Source organism: Aquarana catesbeiana, linkage group LG03 (genome assembly GCF_042186555.1).
Source record: "Aquarana catesbeiana isolate 2022-GZ linkage group LG03, ASM4218655v1, whole genome shotgun sequence".
In the NCBI taxonomy this organism is placed as follows: domain Eukaryota; kingdom Metazoa; phylum Chordata; class Amphibia; order Anura; family Ranidae; genus Aquarana; species Aquarana catesbeiana.
The window spans coordinates 417,955,646-417,983,124 of NC_133326.1; the positions used below are offsets into that span (position 1 = coordinate 417,955,646).

General features: G+C 42.5%; 1 protein-coding gene across 5 annotated transcripts in view; it reads left to right on the forward strand.

The window, feature by feature from the left end:
* FBXW11 (F-box and WD repeat domain containing 11) overlaps positions 1 to 27,479 on the forward strand; it is a 637,027-nt gene that overhangs the window by 379,891 nt on the left and 229,657 nt on the right. For all 5 annotated transcript variants that reach the window (XM_073620748.1, XM_073620747.1, XM_073620746.1 and 2 more), the window contains one exon: positions 18,173 to 18,422. In XM_073620748.1, coding sequence (XP_073476849.1) covers positions 18,173 to 18,422 — 250 coding nt within the window. The remainder of the gene's footprint in view (positions 1 to 18,172; positions 18,423 to 27,479) is intronic.

The following is a 27,479-nucleotide window of genomic DNA, read 5'->3' on the forward strand; positions in this document are numbered from 1 at the left end:
TGTGGATGATGTGATGCTGTATGTGTCCAATCCAGGCCAATCCCTCCCAATTATAATGTTAGAGTTTGAAATGTATGGAGAAATCTCTAATTTAAAGATTAATAAAGAGAAGACAGAGATATTAAATGTTTCTGTCCCTATGGTAGATAGCAGGCTTCTTAAACTTCAGTATCCTTTTTGCCTGGAAGTATAGAGATCTAAAGTACCTCAGTATTCTCTTCTCTACTTCAGAAGCAGATTTATATCAGGATAACTATTTACCTTTATTAAATAAAATTAAGCAAGATCTGAGGGGCTACCCGATAAACAAATTGACATGGTTTGGCAGGATAAACGTGGTCAAGATGGTGATGCTGCCAAGAGCATTGTATGTATTTCAGACTCTGCGGATAAATATCCCGAGGGCCTATTTTGAGACCCTCGGGATGTTGGTTGGGAAATTTATATGGAAAGATAGGAAGGCCTGTATTTCTTTTGGGTCTCTGACAAGGCCTTAGTCCAAGGGCCTCCCGCATTTTGAGAGAGGTACCATGAGGCAGCAGTGTTAGAGGACGATTGACTAGGTCCATGGTGCCTCCCAGAAAAAATGGGTCTCACTAGAAGAAAATTTGTGTGGAAGACATTTAAGTCAAATAGTGTGGGTACCAAAGCAGTACAGGGACCTCTCTGATGAAGTTGCCCAAATAACAAAGGAAACCTTAAGTGTCTGGGATAGCCTATTTAAATCTAGGCGATGGCAATACAACAGTCCATTAATGCCCCTTTCGGGCACGAGCTACTTCCCACCAGGGAGGGAGAATAAGCTATACCTGAGGTGGATCTCCGATCTAAGATGTTATGAATGGAAGTGCTCTTTGTCCAATAAATGAATTACGCAAGAGATATGGAGAATCGTCATAGAATGTGTGGAGATACAGTCAACTCCAACACTTCGTAGACACTCTCCCAAAACCCCTACGCTCTATTAAGGAACTAACCCCATGGGAAAGTTTCTTGGATCAAGGGGGATAAGGGGCCAGGGAATATTGAATATATATGGGAAGCTGATCTCCTCCCCGGGCTTGGGGCCACTACGCCTTCTAGAGAGCTGAGAATTGGAATTAGATCAAATTATACCAGAGCAAATGAAACATAAAATCATAGATTATGTACATTGCACATCAATAGATATGAGAATAAAAGAAACTAGAAAAGCTACAATTTCTGGGGAAATTGTGAAAGTGTTCTTGCCTCTACAACTGGAGTGGGCGGAGTAACTGGGTGGGGTGGAGTGGCTTGAGTAACTGTGAAAAGTGTTAAAAAGCTTAATATTTTAAAAAGTATAAATAGTAGTAAAAAAGTTCCATCATTAGCTGAAAGAGCTGAACATTTTTTTCAAAAGTAATTTTTTTTCTTCAAAAATGATTTTTTTTTAAAAGTAATTTTTTTTCTCAAAAATAATTTTTTTTTTCGAAATTATTTTTTTTTTAAGTAATTTTTTTTTCAAATTTTTTTTTTTTTTTTCAAAAATATTTTTTTTTTTTTCAAAAATAATTTTTTTTTTCAAAAATATATATATTTTTTTTTTCAAAAATATTTTTTTTTTTTTCATGGGGCGGTCATAATGTTTCAGCTGATCATGGGGTTGTCAGCTTTTGTCACCTCCCGCTCTAGTTTTGAACATTTCACCATTCATTCCTATGGGACCAATTTCACAGCAAAAACGACGATATTTCGTGAACCATTCGGCGAAACGTTCCACAAAGTAATAGCACACCAATTAAATGACATTGAGGCCGGATTCACACTGGTATTTTTCAGCTTTTCACAAAGTTCCACAAGGTAATAGGACACCAATTAAATGACATTGAACATTTCGCAATTCATTCCTATGGGACCAATATTGCCGCAAAAAACTACGATATTTCGTGGACCATTCGGCGAAATATTCCACAAAGTAATAACACACCAATCGGGAACAATCCGCTCGTTTCGGTATATTACTTGTCTCTGTAGTGTAAAAACTGTGGGAGGAGTCTACAAGCATTATCAAGTCTAGCAGATGAAGTCACATGCATTGGGGTGTCTCAGCATCTTGTGTTTACAACCACTGTTTCCTAGCAACGCTCATGCCCTGCTTATGCTTCCCAAATACTGCTTCATCAAAACTGCCCCATCAGAATTACCCCATCAAAACTGCCCCATCATATTCCTCTATTATAAATCAGTACATGGTGTGTCTGTCCCCCTCCCCCGGGCTCTGTAATCAGAGCTGAGATGCTCCAGCCACCTCCCCCTCTGTGTATAACAGAAGCTTTGGTAACCATGGCAACAAAACAAACACAGTACACTCTGATTAATGGCTAAAATTTCCTGAAATGACCTCTAAACAAATGGCCATATTTTAAAAACTATACATCCTACAGCGAAGATCTTTATATTGTGAGAATCACAAGACCCAGACCTAGATTTTGATACATAGTATGTCTTTGAAATATTAAAATTGAAGGCACGGTCGCAGTTTAGAAATTGCCCTTCAAATTTGAAGGGGCTAGAGTGTAGTTTCAATGAATGTCAATGGACGGTGTGAGTTGCAAACAAATGGTCATATTGTGAAAACTATCAGGTCTATGGCTTAGCCGTGGACATGTTTAGTGGCAGCAGGGATAGCTGAACGTTTTGATATAAGATTTGTGTAGGTGGGCTTGAAAATGAGGGAGTGGCGGCAGTTTAGAAATCATGTTCTGATTTTCCAGCTTTTGTCATCTCCCACTCTAGTTTCCCCATTCATTCCTATGGGACCAATTTCGCCGCAAAAACGACAATATTTCGTGAACCATTCGGCGAAACGTTCCACAAAGTAATAGCACACCATTCGGGAACAATCCGCACGTTTCGGTATATTACTTGTCTATGTAGTGTAAAAACTGTGGGAGGAGTTAGGGTGGTAAATTTGGCTATAATAATAAGAATAATATATATGTGAGATAACAGTAAGTGGTCTTGCTATGCAAGAACACTTAATGAACTATAAATTAACAAAATGCTATTATGATCCTACAAAACTTCATAAAATGGACCCAGACGTACTCGTGCTCATATTTGGTAGCAATGCTCTGAAATCCAACTTTTCTGGAGAGTGATATTGAAGATTAAAAAGATTAGTGGCGTTGAGATGACGCAGGACCCCTGGCAGTGTCTGTTCCACGCTACGGGGGAGTCGAAGAAATATAGAGCAACAGTTGTACCATACTTATTAAATGCAGCGAAAGCTCTAATACCAAGCCAATGGAGAGTTTAAAAAAAAAAAAACCCCGCTAATAAAGGACTTGTTTAGATAGGTGGATAAAATTAGACTGATGGAAGAATTGATAGCCTTACAAAATGATTGTAGACAAAAATTATTTTTTTTGTTAGGGTTATTGGGACTGAGCCACTAGGAAAGGAGAGGAAGATAGTATAGTAAACTATAGAAAGTCTCATTTAACCACTTGCCGACCGCCTAACGCAGATATACTGCGGCAGAATGGCACGGGCAGGCAAAATCACGTACCTGTTACGTGATTTGCCTCCCGCAGGGGGCGGTCGGCATCGTTAGGGGAGCGATCAATGCTGAGGGGGAGGCCACTTATTCGTGGCCACCCCCTCGCGATCGCTCACAACGAATGAAAATCTTCCTCTGCTGCTGTAATGTAAACAGCGGCAGAGAAAGTGATGCCATCTCTCCTCTGGAAGCCTTTTCGTTCCGGCTTCCAAGGAGAGGAGACATCCAAGTAAATCTGCACCAACACAACACTTACAGTAGAACACTCAGGCACACATTTCACCCCCCGATCACCCCCCTGTACCACCTGTCACAGTGACACCAATAGCAGTTTTTTTTTCTGATTATTGCATTGGTGTCAGTTTGTGACAGTTATAAGTGGTAGGGCATTTCGTGTTAAGCCCCTTTAGGTCTAGGGTACCCCCCTAATAAAGTTTTAACCCCTTGATCACCCCCCCGTCACCAAGCGATCGTTTTTCTGATCGCTGTATTGGTGTCACAGGTGACGCTAGTTAGGGAAGTAAGTATTTAGGTTCGCCGTCAGCGTCTTATAGTGTCAGGGACCCCCATATACTACCTAGTAAAGGTTTTAACCCCCTAAATGCCCCCTAGTTAACCCTTTTACCAGTGATCACCATATAACTGTTACGGGTGACGCTGGTTGGTTAGTTTATTTTTTATAGTGTCAGGGCACCCGCCATTTATTACCTATTAAAGGTTTAGCCCCTTGATCGCCCGGCAGTGATATAAGTTAAGTTTTAGGGTCAGATAGGGTCTGCGTCGCCCCAGGCAGCGTCAGGTTAGTGCCAGTACCGCTAACTCCCACGCACGCAGCATACACCTCCCTTAGTGGTATAGTATCTGAACGGATCAATATCAGATCCATACTAGCGTTCCCAGCAGTTTAGGGTTCCCAAAAACGCAGTGTTAGCAGGATCAGCCCAGATACCTGCTAGCACCTGCGTTTAGCCCCTCCGCCTAGCCCAGCCCACCCAAGTGCAGTATCGATCGATCACTGTCACTTAAAAAACACTAAACACACATAACTGCAGCGTATGCAGAGTCAGGCCTGATCGCTAACAGTTTTTTGGTAGCGTTTTGATACAGTCGCTAACAGTCAGGAGCTTTTTTACTTGTAAGTCTCACTACCGTGCCACTAAATTTAGAGCCCAAAATGGCAAATCGAAGGTACACTAGTGAAGAGGCCTACACGTTTCTGAGCATGACAGATAGTGAAGAGGAAGTCGCTCATCTGTCAGATTCAGGCTCAGAATACGATCCTGTAGAGGACAGCAGCTCCATGACAGATAGCTCTGACGACGGAGTTGTGGTCCCTGCCAAGGTCAGGCGTACCAGACCCCGAACTTCTTCTGTCGTTCATCTGCAAGAACTGCAGGTCCCTCATATGGAGCAGAGCAGTACTAGTGCCGCTATTCCTTCTGGTGAACTGGCAAGCACCAGCGGCCTAGTACACCCTGGTCATAGTCAATCCAGCACTGCAGTATCACGTGGTGACGTGGCAAGCACAAGTAGTGTCCCGCTGCCACCAAGAAGATGAACACAGGCCGTCGTGCCCTTCCTGCTGCATTCGCCAATCCTAATTGGGAACCCACCACTTCTGCAGCACCCATACTCCCCCCCCCATTCACTGGCCAACCCGGCATTCAGGTGGAAACAGTTGATTTTACGTCACTTGATTTCTATTCACTGTTTTTCACCGAAGATCTCTATAGATCTATTGTGGACCAAAGCAATTTGTATGCTGGTCAACACATCGCCACTATTCCCCACTCCTCCCTTGCCAGAGATTGGAGACCAATTGCGGTCTCCGAATTTAAGCGCTTTCTGGGCCTTTCCCTCAACATGGGCATAACTAAAAAGAGTGAGTTGCGGTCATATTGGTCCACTGACCCAATTCACCATATGCCTTTGTTCTCTGCCTCCATGACCAGGGCACGATTCGAGCAGATCTTGCGGTTCATGCACTTTAATGACTATGAACTCTCTCGTCCTCGTGGAGACCCTGGATACGATCGGCTCTACAAAATACGGCCCCTCGTAAACCACTTCAACCAACGTTTTGCAGACTTGTTTACTCCCCATCAAGTTGTGTGCGTTGATGAGTCCCTGATTAAGTTTTCTGGCCACTTGTCATTCAAACAGTACCTTCCCAGCAATCCTGCCAGATACGGGGTCAAAGATGTATAAGCTCTGTGACAGGGCCACAGGCTATACATGTAGTTTTATGGTTTACGAGGGAAAGATAGTGACGTAGAGCCGACAAACTGCCCTGACTACATAGGAAGCGCTGGCAAGATTGTGTGGGACTTGGTGTCACCCTTATTAGGAAAGGGGTACCACTTATATGTGGACAATTATCACACGAGCGTGCCACTTTTTAGTCACTTGTTTAATCAGCAGATTGGAGCATGTGGCACCGTGCGACATAATCGCCGGGGCTTTCCTCAGCGGCTTGTAGATTCCCGTCTTAGGCTGGGGGAGAGAGCCTGCTTGCAGTGTAATAATTTGCTCGCTATGAAGTGGAGGGATAATAAGAATGTTTTCGTTTCTTACCTCCCTTCATGCAGACACGACGGTCCAAATTACTACGGCGACTGGTGTTGTGGAGAAACCCCTCTGTGTCCACGAATATAACCAGAATATGGGAGGGGTGGACCTCAACGACCAGTTGTTGGCGCCATACCTAATTGCCCGTAAGGCCAGACGCTGGTACAAGAAAGTGTTTATTTATTTCAATATGCTTTGCTGAACGCTTATGTGCTATACAGAGCTTCAGGACGGACTGGATCCTTCCTTAAATTTCAGGAAGAGATCTTCAGAGCCCTTCTGTTTCCGGACGGTGCTCCACCTCACCTTCCCCAACCAAATGCAGTAAGCCGGCTGCATGAGAGGCATTTTCTTTATGTCCTCCCGAGTACCCCTACCCAACGAGCCCCCCAAAAAAGATGTGTCTGCAGCAAGCGAGGATATAGGCGTGACACCCGCTATTATTGTCCCTCCTGTCCTGACAATCCTGGTCTTTGCATTGGTGAATGTTTTTGAACGCTACCATACACTAGTTGAGTATTAGCGTAGGGTACAGCACAGACTAGGCACACTTTCAGAGGGTCTCCCAATATGCCATCGCATTTTGAGAGACCCAAACCTGGAACCAGTTACAGTTACAAAAGTTACAGTTACAAAAAAAGTGTAAAAAAAAAAAACACAAAAAAATATATAAAATAAAAAAAACAAAAATAGTTGTCGTTTTATTGTTCTTTCTATTCTCTCTCTATTCTGCTCTTTTTTACTGTATTCTATTCTGCAATGTTTTATTGTTATTATGTTTTATTATGTTTGCTTTATAGGTATGCATTTTTTTTACTGTTTACTGTGTTTTATTGTTAACCATTTTTTTGTTTTCAGGTATGCTATTCAGCTGCAGAGCGGATTTATTTATCTTTACAGCAACAGCGTTTGCTCCCACGATACATAAAGCAGTGACTCCAGCGCTGTAGGAGGTGATTTCACCACCACAGTTAAAAAAAAAAAAAAAAAAAAGAGCATATGACGAAGCATGGAGACAGCAGGGGCGGAGGAGCGATTTGCTCCTACCTTTTGTGGGTGGATGCCCCCATGCTTCGGCATATATATATATATATATATATATATATATATATATATATATATATATATATATATATATATATATATATATATATATATATATATATTTTAGGCACAGGTTGCGTTAAATGTTTTATTTTTTACTATGTTTTTTTTTTGTATTTGCTTTGCAGGTATAGTAAGTCTTACTGTTATACTGTGATAATACTTTGTTTTATTGTTAACCATCATTTGCTTAGCAGGTACGCCATTCAGTTGCAGCGCGGATTTATTTATCTTGACAGCAACAGCGTTTGCTCCCACGATACATAAGCCGTGACTCCAGCGATGTAGGAGGTGATTTCACCACCACAGTTAAAAAAAAAAGAAAAAAAAAAAGCATATGCCGAAGCATGGGGACAGCAGGGGCGGAGGAGCGATTTGCTCCTACCTTTTGGGGCGAATGCCCCCATGCTTCGGCATATATAAACGGTGCATGTATGCCCATCAGAAATGGGTGGATGAAGGGAGGTATTCCAATGGTGGGCATACCCACCGATCTATCTTTTTTTTTTTTTTTCTTTCAGCCCACAGGCTGCATGAAAAAAAAGTTTACAATATATGCCCAAAAAGGACCAGCAACGTACTGGTATGTTGCTGGACTTTGAGTGGTTATACCAGAATGATGCCTGCAGGTTTAGGTATCATCTTGGTATCATTCTTTTCAGCCAGCGGTCGGCTTTCATGTAAAAGCAATCCTAGCGGCTAATTAGCCTTTAGACTGCTTTTACAAGCAGTGGGAGGGAATGCCCCTCTCCACCACCGTCCATGTTTTTCTCTGGCTCTCCTGTCCCAACAGGGAACCTGAGAATGCAGCCGGTGATTCGGCCAGCTGACCATAGAGCTGATCACAGACCAGAATGGCTCCAAACATCTCTATGGCCTAAGAAACCGGAAGCTACGTGCATTTTATGACTTAGATTTTGCCGGATGTAAACAGCGCTATTGGGAAATTAGGAAAGAATTTTATCACACCGATCTTGGTGTGGTCAGATGCTTTGAGAGCAGAGGAGAAATCTATGGTCTAATAGACCCCAATTTTTTTTTAAAAAAAGTACCTGTTGCTATCATAGGGGATATTTACATTCCCTGAGATAACAATAAAAATGATTAAAAAAAAAAAATGAAAACAGCAATTGCACCATGCATGTGACGTATCACCGCGAAGGTCAGATCGAGGGCAGTAATTTTAGCAGTAGACCTCCTCTGTAAATCTAAAGTGGTAACCTGTAAAGGCTTTTAAAAATGTATTTAGTTTGTCACCACTGCACGTTTGTGCGCAATTTTAAAGCATGTCGTGTTTGGTATCCATGTACTCGGCCTAAGATCATCTTTTTTATTTCATCAAACATTTGGGCAATATAGTGTGTTTTAGTGCATTAAAATTTCAAAAAGTGTGTTTTTACCGAAAAAAATGCGTTTGAAAAATCGCTGCGCAAATACTGTGTGAAAAAAAAAATGAAACACCCACCATTTTAATCTGTAGGACATTGGCTTTAAAAAAAAAATAATGTTTGGGGGTTCAAAGTAATTTATATATATATTAATAAAATAATTTTTTTTTGTAAACAAAAAGTGTCAGAAAGGACTTTGTCTTCAAGTGGTTAGAAAAGTGGGTGATGTGTGACATAAGCTTCTAAATGTTGTGCATAAAATGCCAGGACAGTTCAAAACCCCCCAAATGACCCCATTTTGGAAAGTAGACACCCCAAGCTATTTGCTGAGAGTCCATGGAATATTTTATATTGTGACACAAGTTGCGGGAAAAAGACAATTTTTTTTATTTTTTTTTTGCACAAAGTTGTCACTAAATGATATATTGCTCAAACATGCCATGGGAATATGTGAAATTACACCCCAAAATACATTCTGTTGCTTCTCCTGAGTATGGGGATACCACCTGTGTGAAACTTTTTGGGAGCCTAGCCACGTACGGGACCCCGAAAACCAAGAACTGCCTTCAGGCTTTCTAAGGGTGTAAATTTTTGATTTCACTCTTCACTGTCTATCACAGTTTCGGAGGCCAAGGAATGCCCAGGTGGCACAACCCCCCCCCCAAAATAACCCCATTTTGGAAAGTAGACACCCCAAGCTATTTGCTGAGCTGTATAGTGAGTATTTTGCAGACCTCACTTTTGTCACAAAGTTTTATAAATTGAAAAAAAAAAAAAACAAACATTTTTCTTGTCTTTCTTCACTTTCAAAAACAATTGAGATCTGCAAAATACTCACCATGCCTCTCAGCAAAAAGCTTGGGGTGTCTACTTTCCAAAATGGGGTCATTTGTGGGGGGGGGTTGTGCTAGCTTGGCATTTTATGGCCTTCAAAACTGTGATAGGTAGTGAGGAGTGAAATCAAAATTTTACACCCTTAGAAATCCTGAAGGCGGTGATTGGTTTTCGGGGCCCAGTACGCGGCTAGGCTCCCAAAAAGTCCCACACATGTGGTATCTCCGTACTCGGGAGAAGCAGCTAAATATATTTTGGGGCGCAATTTCACATATAACAATGGCATGTGTGAGCAAATATATCATTTAGTGACAACTATTTGTAATTTTTTTTTTTTTTTTTTTTTATCCAATCGGGGAAAAAAAAAATATTTAATGGGCTCAACATGCTCTCAGCAATTTCCTTGGGGTGTCTACTTTCCAAAATGGGGTCATTTGGGGGGGTTTTGTACTGCCCTGCCATTTTAGCACCTCAAGAAATGACATGGGCAGTCATAAACTAAAAGCTGCGTAAATTGCAGAAAATGTGCCCTAGTTTGTAAACGCTATAACTTTTGCGCAAACCGTTAAATATACGTTTTTTTGACATTCTTTTTACCAAAGACATGTGGCCAAATACATTTTGGCCTAAATGTATGACTAAAATTGAGTTTAGTGGATTTTTTTATAATAAAAAGTAGAAAATATCATTTTTTTTTCAAAATTTTCTGTCTTTTTCCGTTATAGTGCAAAAAATAAAAACCGCAGAGGTGATCAAATACCATCAAAAGAAAGCTCTATTTGTGGGGGAAAAAAAGGATGCAAATTTAATTTGGGTACAGCATTGCATGACCGCGCAATTAGCAGTTAAAGCGACGCAGTGCCAAATTGTAAAAAGTGCTCTGGTCAGGAAGGGGGTAAATCCTTCCGGGGCTGAAGTGGTTAAATAACACTCTTGGGTTATTAATTAAAGATAGGTTGATTTAAGATTTGGAATACTTGGTTAAGAGATTAACACGGAAATAGGGTGAAATGGGAGGGTAGGTGTAATGTTAAATCCTCCATAGACCTATCCCCTAATATTTGATTAATTTTAAAAGATGATTTTAGGAGCACTGGGATAATTAGATTGGGAATTTATAGACAAGCCCCCTTCACCCCTCTTCCTTCACTTCTAACTCCCTTTTTTCCTCCACCTGAACTGCAACTCCATTTATAACATTTTGTATTGTGTGTGTTTTGGATTTTTGGTTGCTATTCTGTCTCTATCATTTAAAATACACCTCTGGAAAAAATTATAGACCCTTCGTTTCTTTGTAAGTGGGCAAACTTACAAAATGTTCAGGGGAACAAATTTTCACCACTGTATGTACAGTTCTGTGAAAAAAATTATTTGCCCCCTTCCTGATTTATTTTTTTACTTTCTCACACTAAAATGATTCAGATCATCAAACAAATTGTAATATTACAGAAAGATAACCCGAGTAAATCCAAGATGCAGTTTTTAATTTTATATTTTATTAAGGGAAAAAAATCTGTTCAAATCTGCCTGGCCCTATGTGAAAAAGTAATTGCCCCCTCTCCCATGCTGAATTATGACCGAACTGTGATTAACCACAATTTTTTGGAAAGTGGAGTTCAATTTCACTTGCCACACTCAGGCCTGGTTACTGCCAGACTTGTTGAATCAAGAAACCGCATAAATAGAAGCTGTCTGACAAAGTGAAGCACGCTAACAGATCACAAAAAGCCACACATCATGCCACAATCAAAAAAAAAAAATCAAGAACAGATTTGAAACAAAGAAATGGACATGTATCGGTCTAGAAAGGGTTTCAAAGCCATTTCTAAGGCTTTGGAACTTCAGTGAACCACGGGGAGAGCCATTATCCACAAATGGAGATAACTTGGAACAGTGGTGAACCTTCCCAGGAGTGGCCGGCCTTCAAAAATTACTCCAAGAGCATGACGACGACTCATCCAGGAGGTAATAAAAGAACCCAGAACAACATCTAAAGAACTGCAGGCCTCACTTGCCTCAGGTAAGATCAGTGTTCATGATTCAACAATAAGAAAGACTGGGCAAAAATGGAATCTATGGGAGAGTGCCAAAGCCACTGCTGACCAAAAAGAATACAAAGGCATCTCACATTAACCAAAAAAAAATCTGGATTATCCCCAAGACTTTTAGGCAAATATTCTGTGGACTGATGAGACAAAAAATGTACTTTTTTGGAAGGTTTGTGTCCCGTTACATCTGGCATAAAACGAATACAGCATTTCATAACTAGAACATCATACCAACAGTTAGACATGGTGGTGGTAGCGTGATGGTCTGGGGCTGCTTTGCTGCTATAGGACCTGGACGACTTATCATAATTGATGGAATCATGAATTCTGAGCTCTACCAGAAAATCCTAAAGGAGAATGTCCAGCCATCAGTTCGTAACCTCAAGCGCACTTTGGTTATGCAGCAGGACGATGATCCACAACAGCAAGTCCAATTCCAAATGGTTCAAACAAAGGAAAATTTTAATTTTGGAGTGGCCTAGTCAAATCCTGGACTTGAATCCATTTGCTATGCTGTATCATGACCTTACACAGGCCGTTCATGCTGAAAAACCCTCCAATGTGGCTGATTTAAAACAATTCTGCAAAGAGTGGGCCAAAATTGCTCCACAGCAAAGACTTAATGCCAGTTATCACAAACGCTTGATTGCAGTTGTTGCCACCAAGGGTGGCACAACCAGTTATTAGGTTTAGGGGGCAAGTACTTTTTTACATAAAGCCAGGCAGGTTTGGACAGCTTTTTTTGCTTACCTATTTTTTTTGTGGGTTATCTTTGATTAATAATTTGTTTGATCTGAGTCATTTAAGTGTGAGAAATATGCAAAAAATAATAAATCGGGGGCAAATACTTTTTCACAGCATTGTATATATTTGTGCGTCAAAGATATGTAGCAGAATACATTTTGGCCAACATTTTTGTAGAAGATTTTTCTTAATTTTTTTGGACATGTTTTATAGCAGACTTTTTAAAAAACCTTTCTAGGTTTTTGTTCGCTATTTTTTTTTTTTTTGTTTATATCGCAAAAAATAAAAAACCCAGTGGTGATCAAATGCCACCAAAAGAAAGCTGATTTTGTGTAGAAATTATATACATTTCTTTGTCTCTACACCAGAAAAAGGTGGTCTTGCCTCCGGCAAAAATCGACTCCATACGAGAGCTGGTCCAGATGGTCAGGTCGAAAGGAAATCCCCCAATTCGCCTTTGCATGAGGTTGTTAGGAAAAGATGGTGGCTTCGTTTGAAGCCGTCCCCTATGCCCAGTTCCATTTGAGACTGTTGCAAAACAGTATCCTGTCTGCTTGGAACAAAACGATCCAAGCTTTGGACTTGCCAATGCGTTTGTCCCCAAGGGTGTCCCAAAGCCTCAATTGGTTACTAACCCAAAATCTGCTGAAAGGAAAATCCTTCAGACCAATTATCTGGAAATTGGTAATGACAGATGCCAGCCTTTCAGGCTGGGGAGCAGTCCTAGAGAAGACTGTCCAGGGACAGTGGTCAAGAACCCAAAGAGCCTTTTCCATCAACATCCTAGAGATTCGGGCAGTGCGTCTGGCTCTGAAGGCCTGGACTTCCAGGTTAAAGGATTGTCCTGTCAGGATCAAATCCGACAATGCCACAGCTGTGGCCTATATCAATCACCAAGGGGGCACCAAGAGTCTCTCAGCGCAGAGAGAGGTGAACCATATTCTAACTTGGGCAGAAAGGAATGTTCCGTGCCTTGTCAGCAGTCTTCATTCCAGAGGTAGAGAATTGGCAGGTGGATTACTTAAGCCGCCAGCTGTTATTCCCGAGGGATTGGCCTCTTCACCCCAACATTTTTCGGGCTGTTTGCCAAAGATGGGGGACTCCGGACGTAGATCTTCTAGCGTCCAGATTCAACATGAAGTTAGTCAACTTTGTGTCCAGGACAAGGGATTCACTCGCATGTGGAGCAGATGTGTTGGTGACCCCGTGGGATCAGTTCTTACTGATCTATGCATTCCCCCCTATTCAGTTGCTGCCAGGACTTCTTTGCAGGATCAAGCTGGAAAGAAAGCTGGTAATTCTGGTAGCACCAGCATGGCCCATAAGATCATGGTATGCAGAAATTGTAAAGATGGCTTTGCCCTCCCACATCCCGAGAGTTATTTTTACTCAACTCAGTTGCAGCAATTATTGGGCTGTGGGATACCAAAAGGAGGCACCCCTAATGGCAAGTTACTGTTGTTGAGCTCCACACATAATACAATTATTGAAGCCCTAGAGGCGGACGCGTTCCATGATAAATTTCCAACAATTAAATTGATAATCAAACTTTGGAAAACAGTTAAGAAAAAGATGGGGTATGGAGCCTTAACAGCCTACTCTCCTATTTGGAACAACCGTAATTTGCAGGAAGTTCTTAAGATAGGCATATTTAGAGAGTGGGAGAAGCTTGGTATCAGTAAGCTAAGTCAATTATACAACGACTCTGGGTTAAAGAAATTTTCAGATCTGGTTAGGGAGTTTAAGCTTCCTCGGGGGTCTTTCTTCCTATATGTCCGGTTGGAACATGCCCTTAAAGCACAATTTAAAGCCCAGACTCCGAGATGGGAAGAGATGCCTCTATTTCAGTGCATAACTCAAATAACCCCCACTAGAGGGGTAATTTCAAGAATTTATGACCAATTAAGCAAATCGGTTAATAGGGAAATACTCCTTGGGGTAAAGGCTAAAGAGGAGGTGGGAGGAATGACCCAGGAACAATGGGCGAGAATTTTGGAGTTGGGAGCGCAGGTTTCTGTGACCCCTTCACAGAGACTCTCACACTTAATGCTGTTAAACAGAGCCTATTATACTCCTAAAAGACTTTTTAAATTTGGGAGAAGGCCCAATGACAACTGCCCCAGGTGTCGAAGGACAGGAGATCTCATTCACATGGTGTGGAGGTGTCCCAAGCTGTTTAGATACTGGGAGGAGGTGACTGGGAACTTGGGAAATATTTTCGGTACGACTGTGGCAAACGAGGCCCTGACTTGTATTCTGGGGCATAGAAGAGTGATGGGAGAAAGGTTGAGTACTACCTTAGCTGTCACGCGGGCCCTGTTTCAGGCTAGAAAGTTGATAGCACTTAGATGGCAGGTAAAGGAGCCCCCACCGTGAAAGACTGGATCTCTACAATGAATGAAACCTTGGGTAGGGAAAGAATGGAGTACATAAAAAGGGTCAATCTTCAGGAATTTGAAAGCATGTGGAAGATGTGGATAGAGAAAGTGAAGAGTCATTAATAGTGGGATCGGCATAGACAAGGAATAGACTGTGGGATGGGCTTAATATAGGTATATAGGCAACTGGTATCCTTGCAGGCAAAGGATGCTATAATAAAGTGTTTCTGGATATGAACATTTTTAGTTAAATATATAGTTTAGTAGGGCACAGGATAAATATATAGGGAGTAGGTGGGGGGGGGGGGGGTCGGGGTATTAGGGCATAGGTAAGTTGGTACACAATACAGGCTGGGTCAGTAGAAGATGGGCACGGGGAGCCCACAAGTTCATTTTTACAAACCTCTCTTCTTGTATTTTTTGTTGGTGTCTTTGTCCTTTTTCTTTCTCCTTACTGGTCCCCTCTTTCTCTAAACTGAGTTGGAAAAGGATGGGTCCCTTTGGTTATCGAGTCCTAGTTGGTGGGGCTTACGAGATGGAAGTGACAGAGGACTTGTTGGTAAAGAGGCATAATGGAATCCGTTGGTCATTATGACGATATAAAAAGCAATGAGAAAAAGTATAATCCACTATGATGTGAATACGAGAAGGCGACAGTTAATGAACATCAAACTGATTTAGCCCTCCAAATACTGTTTACTGATGTGGAAAAAAAAAAAAAGATGGTAGTGGAGGATCCATGGTCCCTTCCACTAAGGTCAGACCTGCTCTCACAGGGGCCGATATTCTATCCTACTTAACGAATGCTAAATTTAACGGGCTGGCTATTGAAACCCACATTCTGAAGAAATGTGGGCTTTCCGGGTCAGTTATCTCTACTTTGATGCAAGGAAGCTAGCTTCCAGAACTATATATTATAGGGTCTGGAGGGCTTATGTTTACTGGTGTGAATCCAAGGCTTGGCACCCTCGGAGATATATCATAGGCAGAATTCTTGCCTTTCTACAATTAGGCATAGAGATGAAATTGGCCTTGAGTATTATTAAGGGCCAAGTCTCTGCCTTATGAATCTTATTTCAAAGACCGATTGCTACGCATTCGTTAGTCCAGGGTTTTATGCAAGGGGTGATGTGGATTAATTCGCCAGTTAAATCACCTTTGAACCCTTGGGACTTCAACTTAGTTTTGTCAGTGTTACAAAAACAGCCATTTGAACCGATACAGCATATTCCCTTAGTCCTTCTGGTGTTCTTGGTTGCTATATCCTCAGCAAGAAGGGTTTTGGAATTGGCTGCTCTTTCTTGTAAAGAGTCATACTTGATTGTTCATGAGGACAGAGTGGTGTTATGTCCTCATCCAGTCTCTTTACCAAAAGTGGTTTCAGGTTTTAACCTGAACCAAGATATTGTCCTGCCATCGTTTTTTCCAAAACCATGTTCAAGGGAAGAGAAGTCACTACATTGTCTTGATGTGGTGAGAGCAGTGAAAATCTATTTAAAGGCAACTGCTCAGTATCGAAAGACTGATGTCTTATGTATTCTGCCAGAGGGTCCTAAGAAAGGACAGGCAGCGTCAAAATCCACTGTCGCTAAGTGGTTTGGGGAAGTTATAATTAAACTTATGATTTAAGGGATAAGATTCCTCCTTTTCAAGTTAAGGCGCACTCTACCAGGTCGGTCAGTGCGTCACCAGGCCTCCATGGCTCAGACCTGCAAGGCCACATGCAACTTGGTCTTCAGTACATACATTCACAAAATTTTTTCAGTTGAATGTAAGGAGGTATGAGGATAACGCCTTCGGGCGCAGTGTGCTGCAGGCAGCAGTACAAGTCCTCAGGTCTGGGGGTGCTCTACAGGTTGTCTCTCCCTCCCCTCAAATAGCATTGCTATGGGACATCCCATTAAGTTATTACTTAGGCTCTGTGTCCCATGATGTACAATAAAGAAAATAGGATTTTTATAACAGCTTACCTGTAAAATCCTTTTCTTGGAGTACATTATGGAACACAGAGGTCCCTACCCTCTTTTATGGGGTTTAAGTATATTGCTTTGCTACAAAAACTGAGGTACTCCTGGAAGGAGGAGTTATATAAGGGAGTGAACTTCTTGTATTGGGTATACCAGAGTCCATCACCTGAAGGTGGCCCATAACCCATTAAGTTATTACTTAGGCTTTGTGTCCCATGATGTACGCCAAGAAAAGGATTTTACAGGTAAGCTGTTATAAAAATCCTATTATTTCTTTTGGTCCACACCCTGTTTTTTGCTGTTGGAGATAACTGACTAGGAGAACTGGTGGAGATTTTCTTCAAGAGCACCCTGAGGTTTAGGATTCCCAAGGTGCTCAAGAAAAAACTGAAGTTAACACACAGGAACTTGGATTCATATCATGACAACAGTTGTTTTGCAAGGTAAATCTGACTTCAGGTGTTCATTAAAGTGGTTGTAAACCGATAGAAAAAAAAAAAAAAAAACCTGCAAAGGCAAAAGGCATAATGAGCTAGTTTGTATCGCATACTAGCTCATTATGAAATACTTACCTTAGATCGAAGCTGTTGCAGCGGTCCCCATATACCGCTGTCCGCTGTGACCAGCAACATGTCTCCCGCCGTTATTTCCGAGTTTGTGAGCTCCGGTGCTGTGATTGGCTGGAGCCGCAATGACGTCACTCCCGCGCAAGCACATGGGAGCTGCCTAACACGGCATGAGCCCTTTAGAAGTGGCACAATTGAGCAAGTTTTTCAGTGCACATGCGCCGAGGACATCGGCGCAAGCGTATATGGTAAATATCTCCTAAACCGTGCAGGTTTAGGAGATATTTACAGTACCTACAGGTAAGCCTTATTATAGGCTTACTTGTACTTACAAGTGGTGTAACAGGGTTTACAACCACTTTAAAGCAAAGAAAATTTTGTGTTAAGAGCACACTTGGACATACATTTTTAGTCGTCCAAAGATACTACCTTGAAATGTGAAGGACTTCTGGAAGAAAATCTATTGTAAATGAAATTGGTGCTGTCATTGCTGTCCTATTTGTGAAAATGCCAGATGCCTGTTTTCCTGCACCTTTGTCCTCAGTACCATCAGCCACAGACCCAGGGTCAGTATGTGACTAGTCATCGTGGGGTACTGACATTGGCAGTCCATCAGGCTAAACCGTTTTGTGATCTGAACAAGAGGACTTTAGCAGTAATGTTTTATTATACAGGAAGTTTACTGTATGTAATATTTCCTGACTGCCCCCCCCCCCCTTTTTTTTCCTCCAATTTTTCTTCCTAGCTTTGTATAGACTAGGGAAGGATGAAAACCTCTATCGAGTACTTGTTGCTTTCTCTTTCTACAGATATCCCTTTATCTTCTGCATAAGGGAACAGCAACATTGGGGGCAGAAAGTGAATTGACAGCCCCCTAGCTGCCAGAAATCCTGATTATAAGTTTTATCCCTTCCCCATAAATAAGTTTTGTTTGGAGTTCTGCTTTTGAAGCGTAATTTATTCACATGCATACGCATTAGTAATGAATGGCTGCTTTGATTTATATTTTAGTTGTTTGTTGATTTTTTTTTTTTTTTTTTTTCACATTTTAGAGTTTGGGATGTGAACAGCGGGGAAGTACTCAATACTCTGATTCATCATAATGAAGCAGTACTGCATCTTCGATTTTGCAATGGCTTAATGGTAACCTGTTCAAAAGACCGGTCAATTGCTGTATGGGATATGGCCTCTCCTACAGATATTACACTACGCCGAGTCTTGGTTGGTCATCGCGCAGCTGTAAATGTAGTGGACTTTGATGACAAATACATTGTTTCTGCTTCTGGTGATAGGACAATTAAGGTAAGTCTGTTAGTTACATAGTTAGTAAGGACACTAGTCTAACTAGTTCAGCCTGTTTGTGTGTGTTTGTCGCTACTATTTTCAATATCCTTGTACATTGTTTGCTAACACGTCAAAAAGTTTTTATGAAGTTATCTGTACCCTTTGCTGACACTACCAACTGCAGAAGGGAGTTCCTCATCCTTACCACTCTAAGAGTAAAGAACCACTTATGTTGAAGATTGAACAACTTGTCGTCCAGCTCTTCAGGTCTTCTTTAGGGACCCTAGATTAAATTGCTTTCTCCCATCATAGTTACAATTTAAAGATTTTTATGTTGCGATAATATCACCTCTTAAGCGCCTCTTCTAGAGAGAGTAGGTTTTTTTATTTTTTTTTATTTTTAAATCCTTATGCCGTGTACACACGATCAGACTTCTCATCGGAAAAAGATATGATGGCTTTTCCGACGGGATTCTGCTCAAGCTTGCCTTGAATACACACGGTCACACAAAAGTTCGCTGAATTTTCAACTGTCAAGAACGAGGTGACGTACAACACTACGAAGAGCCGAGAAAATGAAGTTCAATGCTTCCGAGCACGCGTCGAATTGTTTCCGAGCATGCATTGGAATTTTGGTCATCGGAATTGCTACAGACGATCGCATTTTCGGATAGGAACTTTTTCCGACTGAAAAATTGAGAGCATGCTCTCAGTCTTTTGCTGGCTGGAATTCGGCCAGCAAGAGTCCGATGGAGCATACACACGGTCACATTTTCCAACCAAAAGCTCTCATCTGTCTTTTGCTGGCCAAATTTCCGATCGTGTGTACGTGGCATTACTCACAACTCGGGTCCTCCAGTTCCCTTATTACCTGTGTTGCCCTTCTCTGGACTCTTTCCAGTTCGACATTCCTGAGGATTAGTGACCAAAACTAGATGGCATACATTAAATCTGGCTGAACCTGTGTTTTGTAATGTTGGTAGCATTCTAGAATACTATTTTAATGCTTGGCCTATTAACTGCATGCTAGCATTATTAGCTGCAGCTGGCATTACATGCTATTGCCTGCAATGACCCCCAAATCCTTTTCCATCCTTGATTCCCCCAGAGGTCCTCCCTCTAGCAAGTAGTGTGCATCCTTATTTTCCCCCCAAAGCGTAATTCTTTACTGTTTTCAGTATTGAACCTCATCTGCCATATAGCTGCCCACGCCTCTATTTTATTGAAGTCTTCCTGTAAGGTTATTTCCTGAAGTTATTGTCCTACTTGGCTTCCTATGATCAGCAAACAGAGATTGAACTATTTATTCCAACCTTTATATCTTTTATGGACAAGTTAACCAGAATTTGTCCCAGGACAGAGAAAATATGCCATTGATCACCTTCTGGATGCTCCTCTGCAACCAGTTTTCTCATACATACAATTAAGCATTTTGTATTGCAATAAGTGTTTTAGAGCAGCGGTCCCCAACCTTTTTGGCACCAGGGATCGGCTGTGTGCAAGAAAGAAAATTGTGCCAAGGCCCGGGGGGGGGGGTCGATTTGTGGTTCTTGTAAGCGCGCGGGGGTAAGCTGTTTTTCACGGGCAATTTTTCAGGGCAATGGCTGGTGTTAGTGCTTCAATCATCCCGGCACCATGGTTGGTATGGTGTCAGGATAATTGAAACGCATTATTTCTATCATTACATTGTAATATAAAATAGTTCAACTCACCATAATGCAGAATCATTGGGAGCCTTAAGCGTGTCACTTGCCACCATCGCTTGTCACCTGCCACCAGATGGGGATGTCACTTGTCACTATGCCTGCCACCAGATGGTAATGTCACTTACCACACTGCCTGCCACCTGATAAAGATGTCACTTGCCATGCAGCCTGCCACCAGATGGGAATGTCACTTGCCACGCTGCCTGCCACCAAATGGGGATGTCACTTGCCACGCTGCCTGCCACCAGATGGGGATGTCACTTGCCACGCTGCCTGCCACCATATGGGGATGTCACTTGCCACGCTGCCTGCCACCAGATGGGGATGTCACTTGCCACGCTGCCTGCCACCAGATGGGGATGTCACTTGCCACGCTGCCTGCCACCAGATGGGGATGTCACTTGCCACGCTGCCTGCCACCAGATGGGGATGTCACTTGCCACGCTGCCTGCCACCAGATGGGGATGTCACTTGCCACGCTGCCTGCCACCAGATGGGGATGTCACTTGCCACGCTGCCTGCCACCAGATGGGGATGTCACTTGCCACGCTGCCTGCCACCAGATGGGGATGTCACTTGCCACGCTGCCTGCCACCAGATGGGGATGTCACTTGCCACGCTGCCTGCCACCAGATGGGGATGTCACTTGCCACGCTGCCTGCCACCAGATGGGGATGTCACTTGCCACGCTGCCTGCCACCAGATGGGGATGTCACTTGCCACGCTGCCTGCCACCGGATGGGGATGTCACTTGCCACGCTGCCTGCCACCGGATGGGGATGTCACTTGCCACGCTGCCTGCCACCAGATGGAGTTGTCACTTGCCACGCTGCCTGCCACCAGATGGAGTTGTCACTTGCCACACTGCCTGCTAGCATCATGAATTCATTTACATGTAAAATCAATCTCCCCCCAGCATTGCAGTGTACTTGCAGCCAGGTACAACGCTGTCAGCCTCTCCTCAGTGCGGGTACAGCTGCAGGTGAAACACAGGCACATGCAAGTGAGATGAGAGTGAGGGCGGGCGGTGAGAGATGACTTCATTCTCTCTCTTCTGGGTCACGGCTGCAGCCCTGTGTAGAGCAGCCTTTGCGGCCCTGTAAGGGCGGAACAGTGGTGCGGGCAATGAGAGATGTCATCTCTCTCCCCCGCCGCCGCACCGCTGACATTACTTGTCTCCTCCACGGCAGCAAAGGCCCCACGGCCCGGTGTTGGGCCGTGTCCCACAGGTTGGAGACCTCTGCTTTAGAGAAACCTACATATACGCTGTCTGCAAGCCTGCCTTGATCTCAATTACAGCTTGCCTCCTAATGGTTAAAGGTTGGTCTGGCAAGATCGGTCTTTCACAAATCCATGTTGGTTACTACTAATGATACTATTTTCATCAGAGGATTCTTGGGAAATGGTCCCTTATCATGCTTTCCAATAGCTTGCACACTATTGATGTTGGGCTGACAGATCTGTAGTTTCCATATATATAGTGGCCCTTTTTTGAATATTGGTACCGTGTTTGCTTTTTGCCAACCTGCTGGTACCATTTCAGTAAGTAAGCTGTCCTTAACATTTAAGAACATTGATCTTGCTATGACATGGCTAAGTTTTTATAGTCTATTTTTAAAGTGGTTGTAAAGTCACTGTGTATAATTACTGGAATCCCCTCTGTTATAGCAAACTATGTTGCACAGTGTATGCATTTGTTTAAAATTATGCAGCTAAATACCCTATTTCAGATCACTGCTATGTAGTCACGTGACCTCCCACCGCTCTCGTAACCCGATCTGAGGACTACAGCGGGTGGGGCTGAGATTCCCCTCTGACGTCAGCCGGGAGGAGAGTGGCTGGAGGCCACGTGACCGCACATGGGCGCTTTGAAATAAGGTATTTAGCTGGACAATTTTGAACAAACGTATACATTATGCAGCATAGCTTGCTGTAACAGAGGGGTTCTAATAATTATGCAGTGACTTTAAATCCACACGATATAGCAGCAGGAGGGCAGGGGCGGGGAGCTGATCGGCCTCTTACATCACTATTGAGCTGACTGGCAGGAAGGGAGAGACTGTGGGAGCATGGAGGGTTTGTAAACTGACCACGGTATCGTGGATAAGCAGCCATGATTACCGTGATCAGCACACTTGGGGAGACAGAGGAACAGGCATGATCAACCAAGTAGTTTAACCACTTGACCTCTGGAAGATTTACCTCCCCTTCAAGACTAGGCCATTTTTTTGCGATATGTCAATGCGTTAATTTAACTGAAAATTGTGTGGTCATGTGACACTGTACCCAGATAAAATTTGTAATTTTGTCCCACAAGTTATCTTCCAGGACGGCACACTAAGATGACTGGTCCGACCTGACAGGAAACACAATCAAGATAGAGGTTAAAAACCCTGTCCCTCCCTGTGCTCCTCAGTTTTTGATTGTGTCTCCCCACAGCGAAAGTTTTTTTTTTTTTTTTTTTTTTCTTTCTAAAGGACCTTAGACCGAGGGCTGAAGGTCTCCCCCCAGGAGCCAGATCACACAGGCTTGGGAAGCCTCTGGGTCTGGTAAGTCTCACCTTTCCTGGGGGGTCTTCCCTATTTTTCTCCAGAGGGCAGGAGAAGATCCCCCCCCCCCCCCCCCGAGAACTTAAGTATCCTGGGCACAGTGGAGGTTCCCAGAACTTCAGGGACCATGGTTCCTGCTCCTCTTTCTTACCTGACTACGAGTCAGATTACAGGTGGTTGCCGGTAAGGAGGTTCTCGGTCCTTCGGTCGGTCTCCTTAGCCGCAGCCCCGGACCCGCAAGGAGGCCGGCGCCGCCATCCTCCGCTCACACATATCCTTCCCCCAAAGGCTGGTACAACTTGGCGGCGTGGTGTGTGTGTATTCCGGCGCCATTTTGCGGAGAACTTCCTTCTCCCGGGTGCCGCAAAAGAATCACACGGCTTGCCTTGCTAGAGCAGGGCGCTTCTGGTTTCCGGGCTCCTCAAAAATGCAGCGTTCAGACGGTACTGCAGGCTCTCGGCTTTAGGCTGAGGGAGACCACTCGGCAGGAAGCAAGGCATCCACAACTACTCTCACCAAAGGGGGGAACCCCAACCATGAAGCGAGAGGAGGCTTCAACGGCAGCCGTTCAGGAGACCACAGGGGGTGAGTCTACCCGGCTGGTGGGGGTATTGGAGGGGGTTGGTCCCCTAGCCCTCTCACTTTTGTGAGATAATGTGTGTGTGTGTATGTATGTGTGTGTGTGTGTATATATATATATAATATATATATATATATATATATATATATATATATATATATATATATATATATATATATAATAAATATTGTGTGTGCTTCTGCAAAGGAGAGCCACAGTAAACTGCTTTGGGACGAACGGCAAGTGGTTAAAGCATAGAAATGGAGAAATTACACTGCAGAAGCACTGTGCTGTATATATCGTGCTAGGAACTGAATCCTACAACTGCTTTTAAACTGTTACACCTGTCAATTTGTCTTTATTGTTTTCTTTTTTTTGTGCTTTGTTATCTGTTAGGGAGATTATTCACTCTTTGTCCTGTTTATCATTATCAAAAGTAAAAGTGAAAGAATCCCAAAGTTACGGTTGACACAGAACACAAATAAGGGGGCAATCTCCCCAATAGGACACAGATTGCAAAAAAAAAAACTGACAGGGTTATAACCCTTCTTTATGCTGTCCAAATTGGGAAAAAAACAAGGTTTGCCCTTAGGTACACTTCCGCACTGGTTTCTGTCAGTCAGAAGGGTACATTGAATTTGTTAATAACATTACTGTCTTGATTGTTAAAACCCATCCTTTTCATTTGTATATACTAAGGAGAAGAATGTGTATTTATTATAGTTGCCATCTCCCTCTCACTTGTGACCAACTTCCCCTGATCCTTTCATCCTTTAAGGGGGCCAATATGTTCGGACCTAGCCTATTTTCTATTAATATATTTGAAGACATTTTTTTTGTTTCTTTTAATGTATTTTAGCTGCCCTGATTGCACTATTGTATTCTCTTTTTTTTTTTTTTTTTTTTTGGGGATTTCAATAGTTTTTATTGAAATAACGTATTATCATACAAAGTTCATCATTGGAACAGTACCATCAGGTACCCAAAGCAATGCAACTACAGAGATGCACTTGCTTCAAAAATCCAGCATCTTTCATTTTTCTTTTTTTTTTTTTTTTTCAAATGATGGTGACCCTTCCTTTTATTATTTTTTAATGGACAGCCTTTTCCATTAATATGCTTTTTTACCTTCCTAGACCACCCTGTTCTAACTTTTGTCCTTTTATGTTTGTTGCCCAGTAAAATACACTGACTAATTCAATTTAGTATTTGGTACAAGATTTTTATCCTATTTAGTATCATGTCGTTTATAGAGCGCAGCTTAGTAAAGTTAGCTCTTTTGAAATTCTGTGTTTGAAATTAGAAAGTCCAGCAGAGCATTATATCTAGCTGTGGCCTCCACCATTTGAATGAAATTGTCGTGCTTTATGTTAAAGAAATGACAAACCTTAATTCGGTGTCAGTTTAATCTGCCCAATCAATATTAGGATAGTTGAAGTCCCCCATCATAACATTTCCCTGGCTCCATGCCATCCCTGACTCTGAAAGAAGATGGGTCACCTCCTCATCCTTAATGTTAGGGGGTCCTATAGCATACACCCACAATTAATTTACCATGTATTTAACCCCTCTGAAACTCCAGCCACAAAGTCTCGCTCCTATCCTATCGAATCACCTTTTGACATAAACAGGCACACCCCTCCCCTTTTATACCTACTCTGTCCCTTTGATACAGGGAGTACCCTTGGATAGCCGTAAGCCAGTGATGTAAGCCGTATGTTTCTGATATTTCCACAAAGTCAGCGTTCTCATAGTATCAGTTCTGGTTCTTCCATCTTATTACTGGACATTTAGCATTTGTGTATATACCTTTTAATTTTGTACAAGTTTATTTTTTATCCTTTCTCACTCTTGTATTACAATTTTACATTCAACAAGCTTACTAGAATTGGTCTTGGATACTTTAGTATCTGACTTGAGGCCCCCAGCATTGCACACATCTGCATTTGTTGCATACTTTGACCTTTGTTCACTGCTCAGTATACCTCTTACTGATCCCTAACGCACACACATCCTAGTTTAGACGTTCCTCCACCATTCTGGCTATCTTGCCCCCCAACAGGGTGGGCAGTTTAGGTGCAGTCTGTACTGTAAAGCCAGTAACTGATAGTCAGCCCAGTTCTCCATAAACTCAAAACTCTCCTTCTTACACCAGTATCTCAGCCACTTGATCAGCTCTCAAAGTTCCTCCAGCCTCTCTGGTGTGGCTCTTGCTAAAAATAAATAATTTTTAAGGATGCTCCATCCTCCTCTGACATTATCAGAGAGGGTCCAGTGACATGCAACAGATACTCTATGAACTAGATATCCCATAAACCTTTGGGAAATGTATTCATTTTTTATTTTTTTGGCAGTTTTATGAGAAGGGATTTCACTTGCCTCCGCTATAACGGCAGGCTGCTATTTTGAATGATGTTACATGCTAAATGTCCTTCAGAATCCAATAAAACTCCTACACCTTACTTACTGCTTCTGTTTGTTGTTTGGTATAGAGTGACAAACCAATTTGATTTCATTTTAATATCCTACCCAAAGCCTATGGGTGGAAAGCCCAAAGCCTGATGTAAGTAATGGCTTCACCCCTGAAAGGCAGGGCAGGTGTAAGTGTGCTGGAAACTTGGACTATATGCTTTTAAAAACAAATTGCCTGTTGAAGGAGAGCAGGCAGCAGCAATCAGCCATGTCCAAGTGGGTGCACTGCACTAGCTGGAATTAACTGTGTGACAACAAGGAGGAATTGACTCCCAGTCCTGCTTAGGAAGGATGCAGTCCCCTCAGTTTTTGCTGTTAAGATTGATGCTTTTCTTGTAGACATAAAGACCCTAAACACAAAGAAAGTATCGAACAAAGTACTGCTCTGAGCCAAGGTTTCATGGTGATGCTGCCCCAGGGGATGGGTCCAAGACAGCCTGGGTTTAGACAACCTAGAAGACTAAGTGGTTGGAAAGAGTTAGTGCAAGGGACAGCAAAAGTTGCTTTTTATTTTACAATGTATTTGTTTTTTTTTTTTTTTGTTTTTTTAACGTTTGCCTAAAGTTTAGCTGTAAATGCTTATACTTTTTTTATAAATTTTTTCTTTCATCTGAAACCAGTAAAGATGATCTCTTCAAAATAACAGATTGTATTAATTAGAAAACTTATCAGGCTTCCCCCCCACCCTTTCAGGATTGCTAACCTATTAAAGGGTAATGTCACTTTTGTGGGAAAGAAAATGGCAAAAACAATTTTATAGGATATACAATTCCTGCCCAAGCCATATTGTAATGTTAATAAACTTTACCTTTCCTCTTCAAACTGCAGCGCTGTACTTTCTGTAAAATTCAATGCAATATTGCAACCTGGAGGCGTTGTGTACTGTATACACTGTTGGTGTACAAAGCAGCCCAAGAAATATATTTTTCTGCTTGGTTGGAGAACTCTACACTAAGCCCAGTTTCACACGAGAGAGGTCAGATCGGGTTCGTCTGTCCATTTTTTTCAGCCAGACCCAATCGACCCTTCATTTTCCTCTATGGGCCATCTGTAAACTGATGTGTCCATTTACACTCTGCTACCTCCAGCAGGGGATCCATTCCCCCCAGTCTTGCCAGATTGGAGGACAGTCGGGTGTAAACAGACAGCTGACCCATTTACCTCCTGCTGCCCATAGAGCAGAGCTGCTGTGTCTGTGCCCTCTCTGCTCAGCAAGCTATAAGTGGACAAATCTGAGCAAAACTGGATCTGGCCCACGTGAAAGGGACCTAAGATGCAAGTCAGGTGTTGGGCATCCTCTCATCCTTCACTTTTGTGTCTGGGAGATCTGTACAAAAAATGGAGGGAGCTTTGTCACTGGAACAGAAAAGCACAGACCTGAATAAAGACATTGCCAAAAGTTCTAACCCTTCCCTACTTATTTGAGTTGGAGCAGGTTTTCTACGTCAGGAAGTGATGGGGAACCTCTAAACAAAAAAAAACTTTTGGCTGGAATAATGCTGTCAAATGCATAACATCCAGTTATGAACTCCGCACTTGAAATTCATGAACCATGGGTAATACTGCTACCTACTAGGGGATTAGTCACTAGGCACAAAGTAGACACAAATTCCTGCACTTGGGGACAGTTACATTGATATCCTGCTCAGTTTTGCTTATTATCTCCAAGGAGGCTGGGTGGCTTTTATCATCCATTGATGGATACAGGAAGTCCTAAACCTTCCGTTTTTTACTGGCACAGGGCAATTAAAGCGGCGTTCCACCCAAA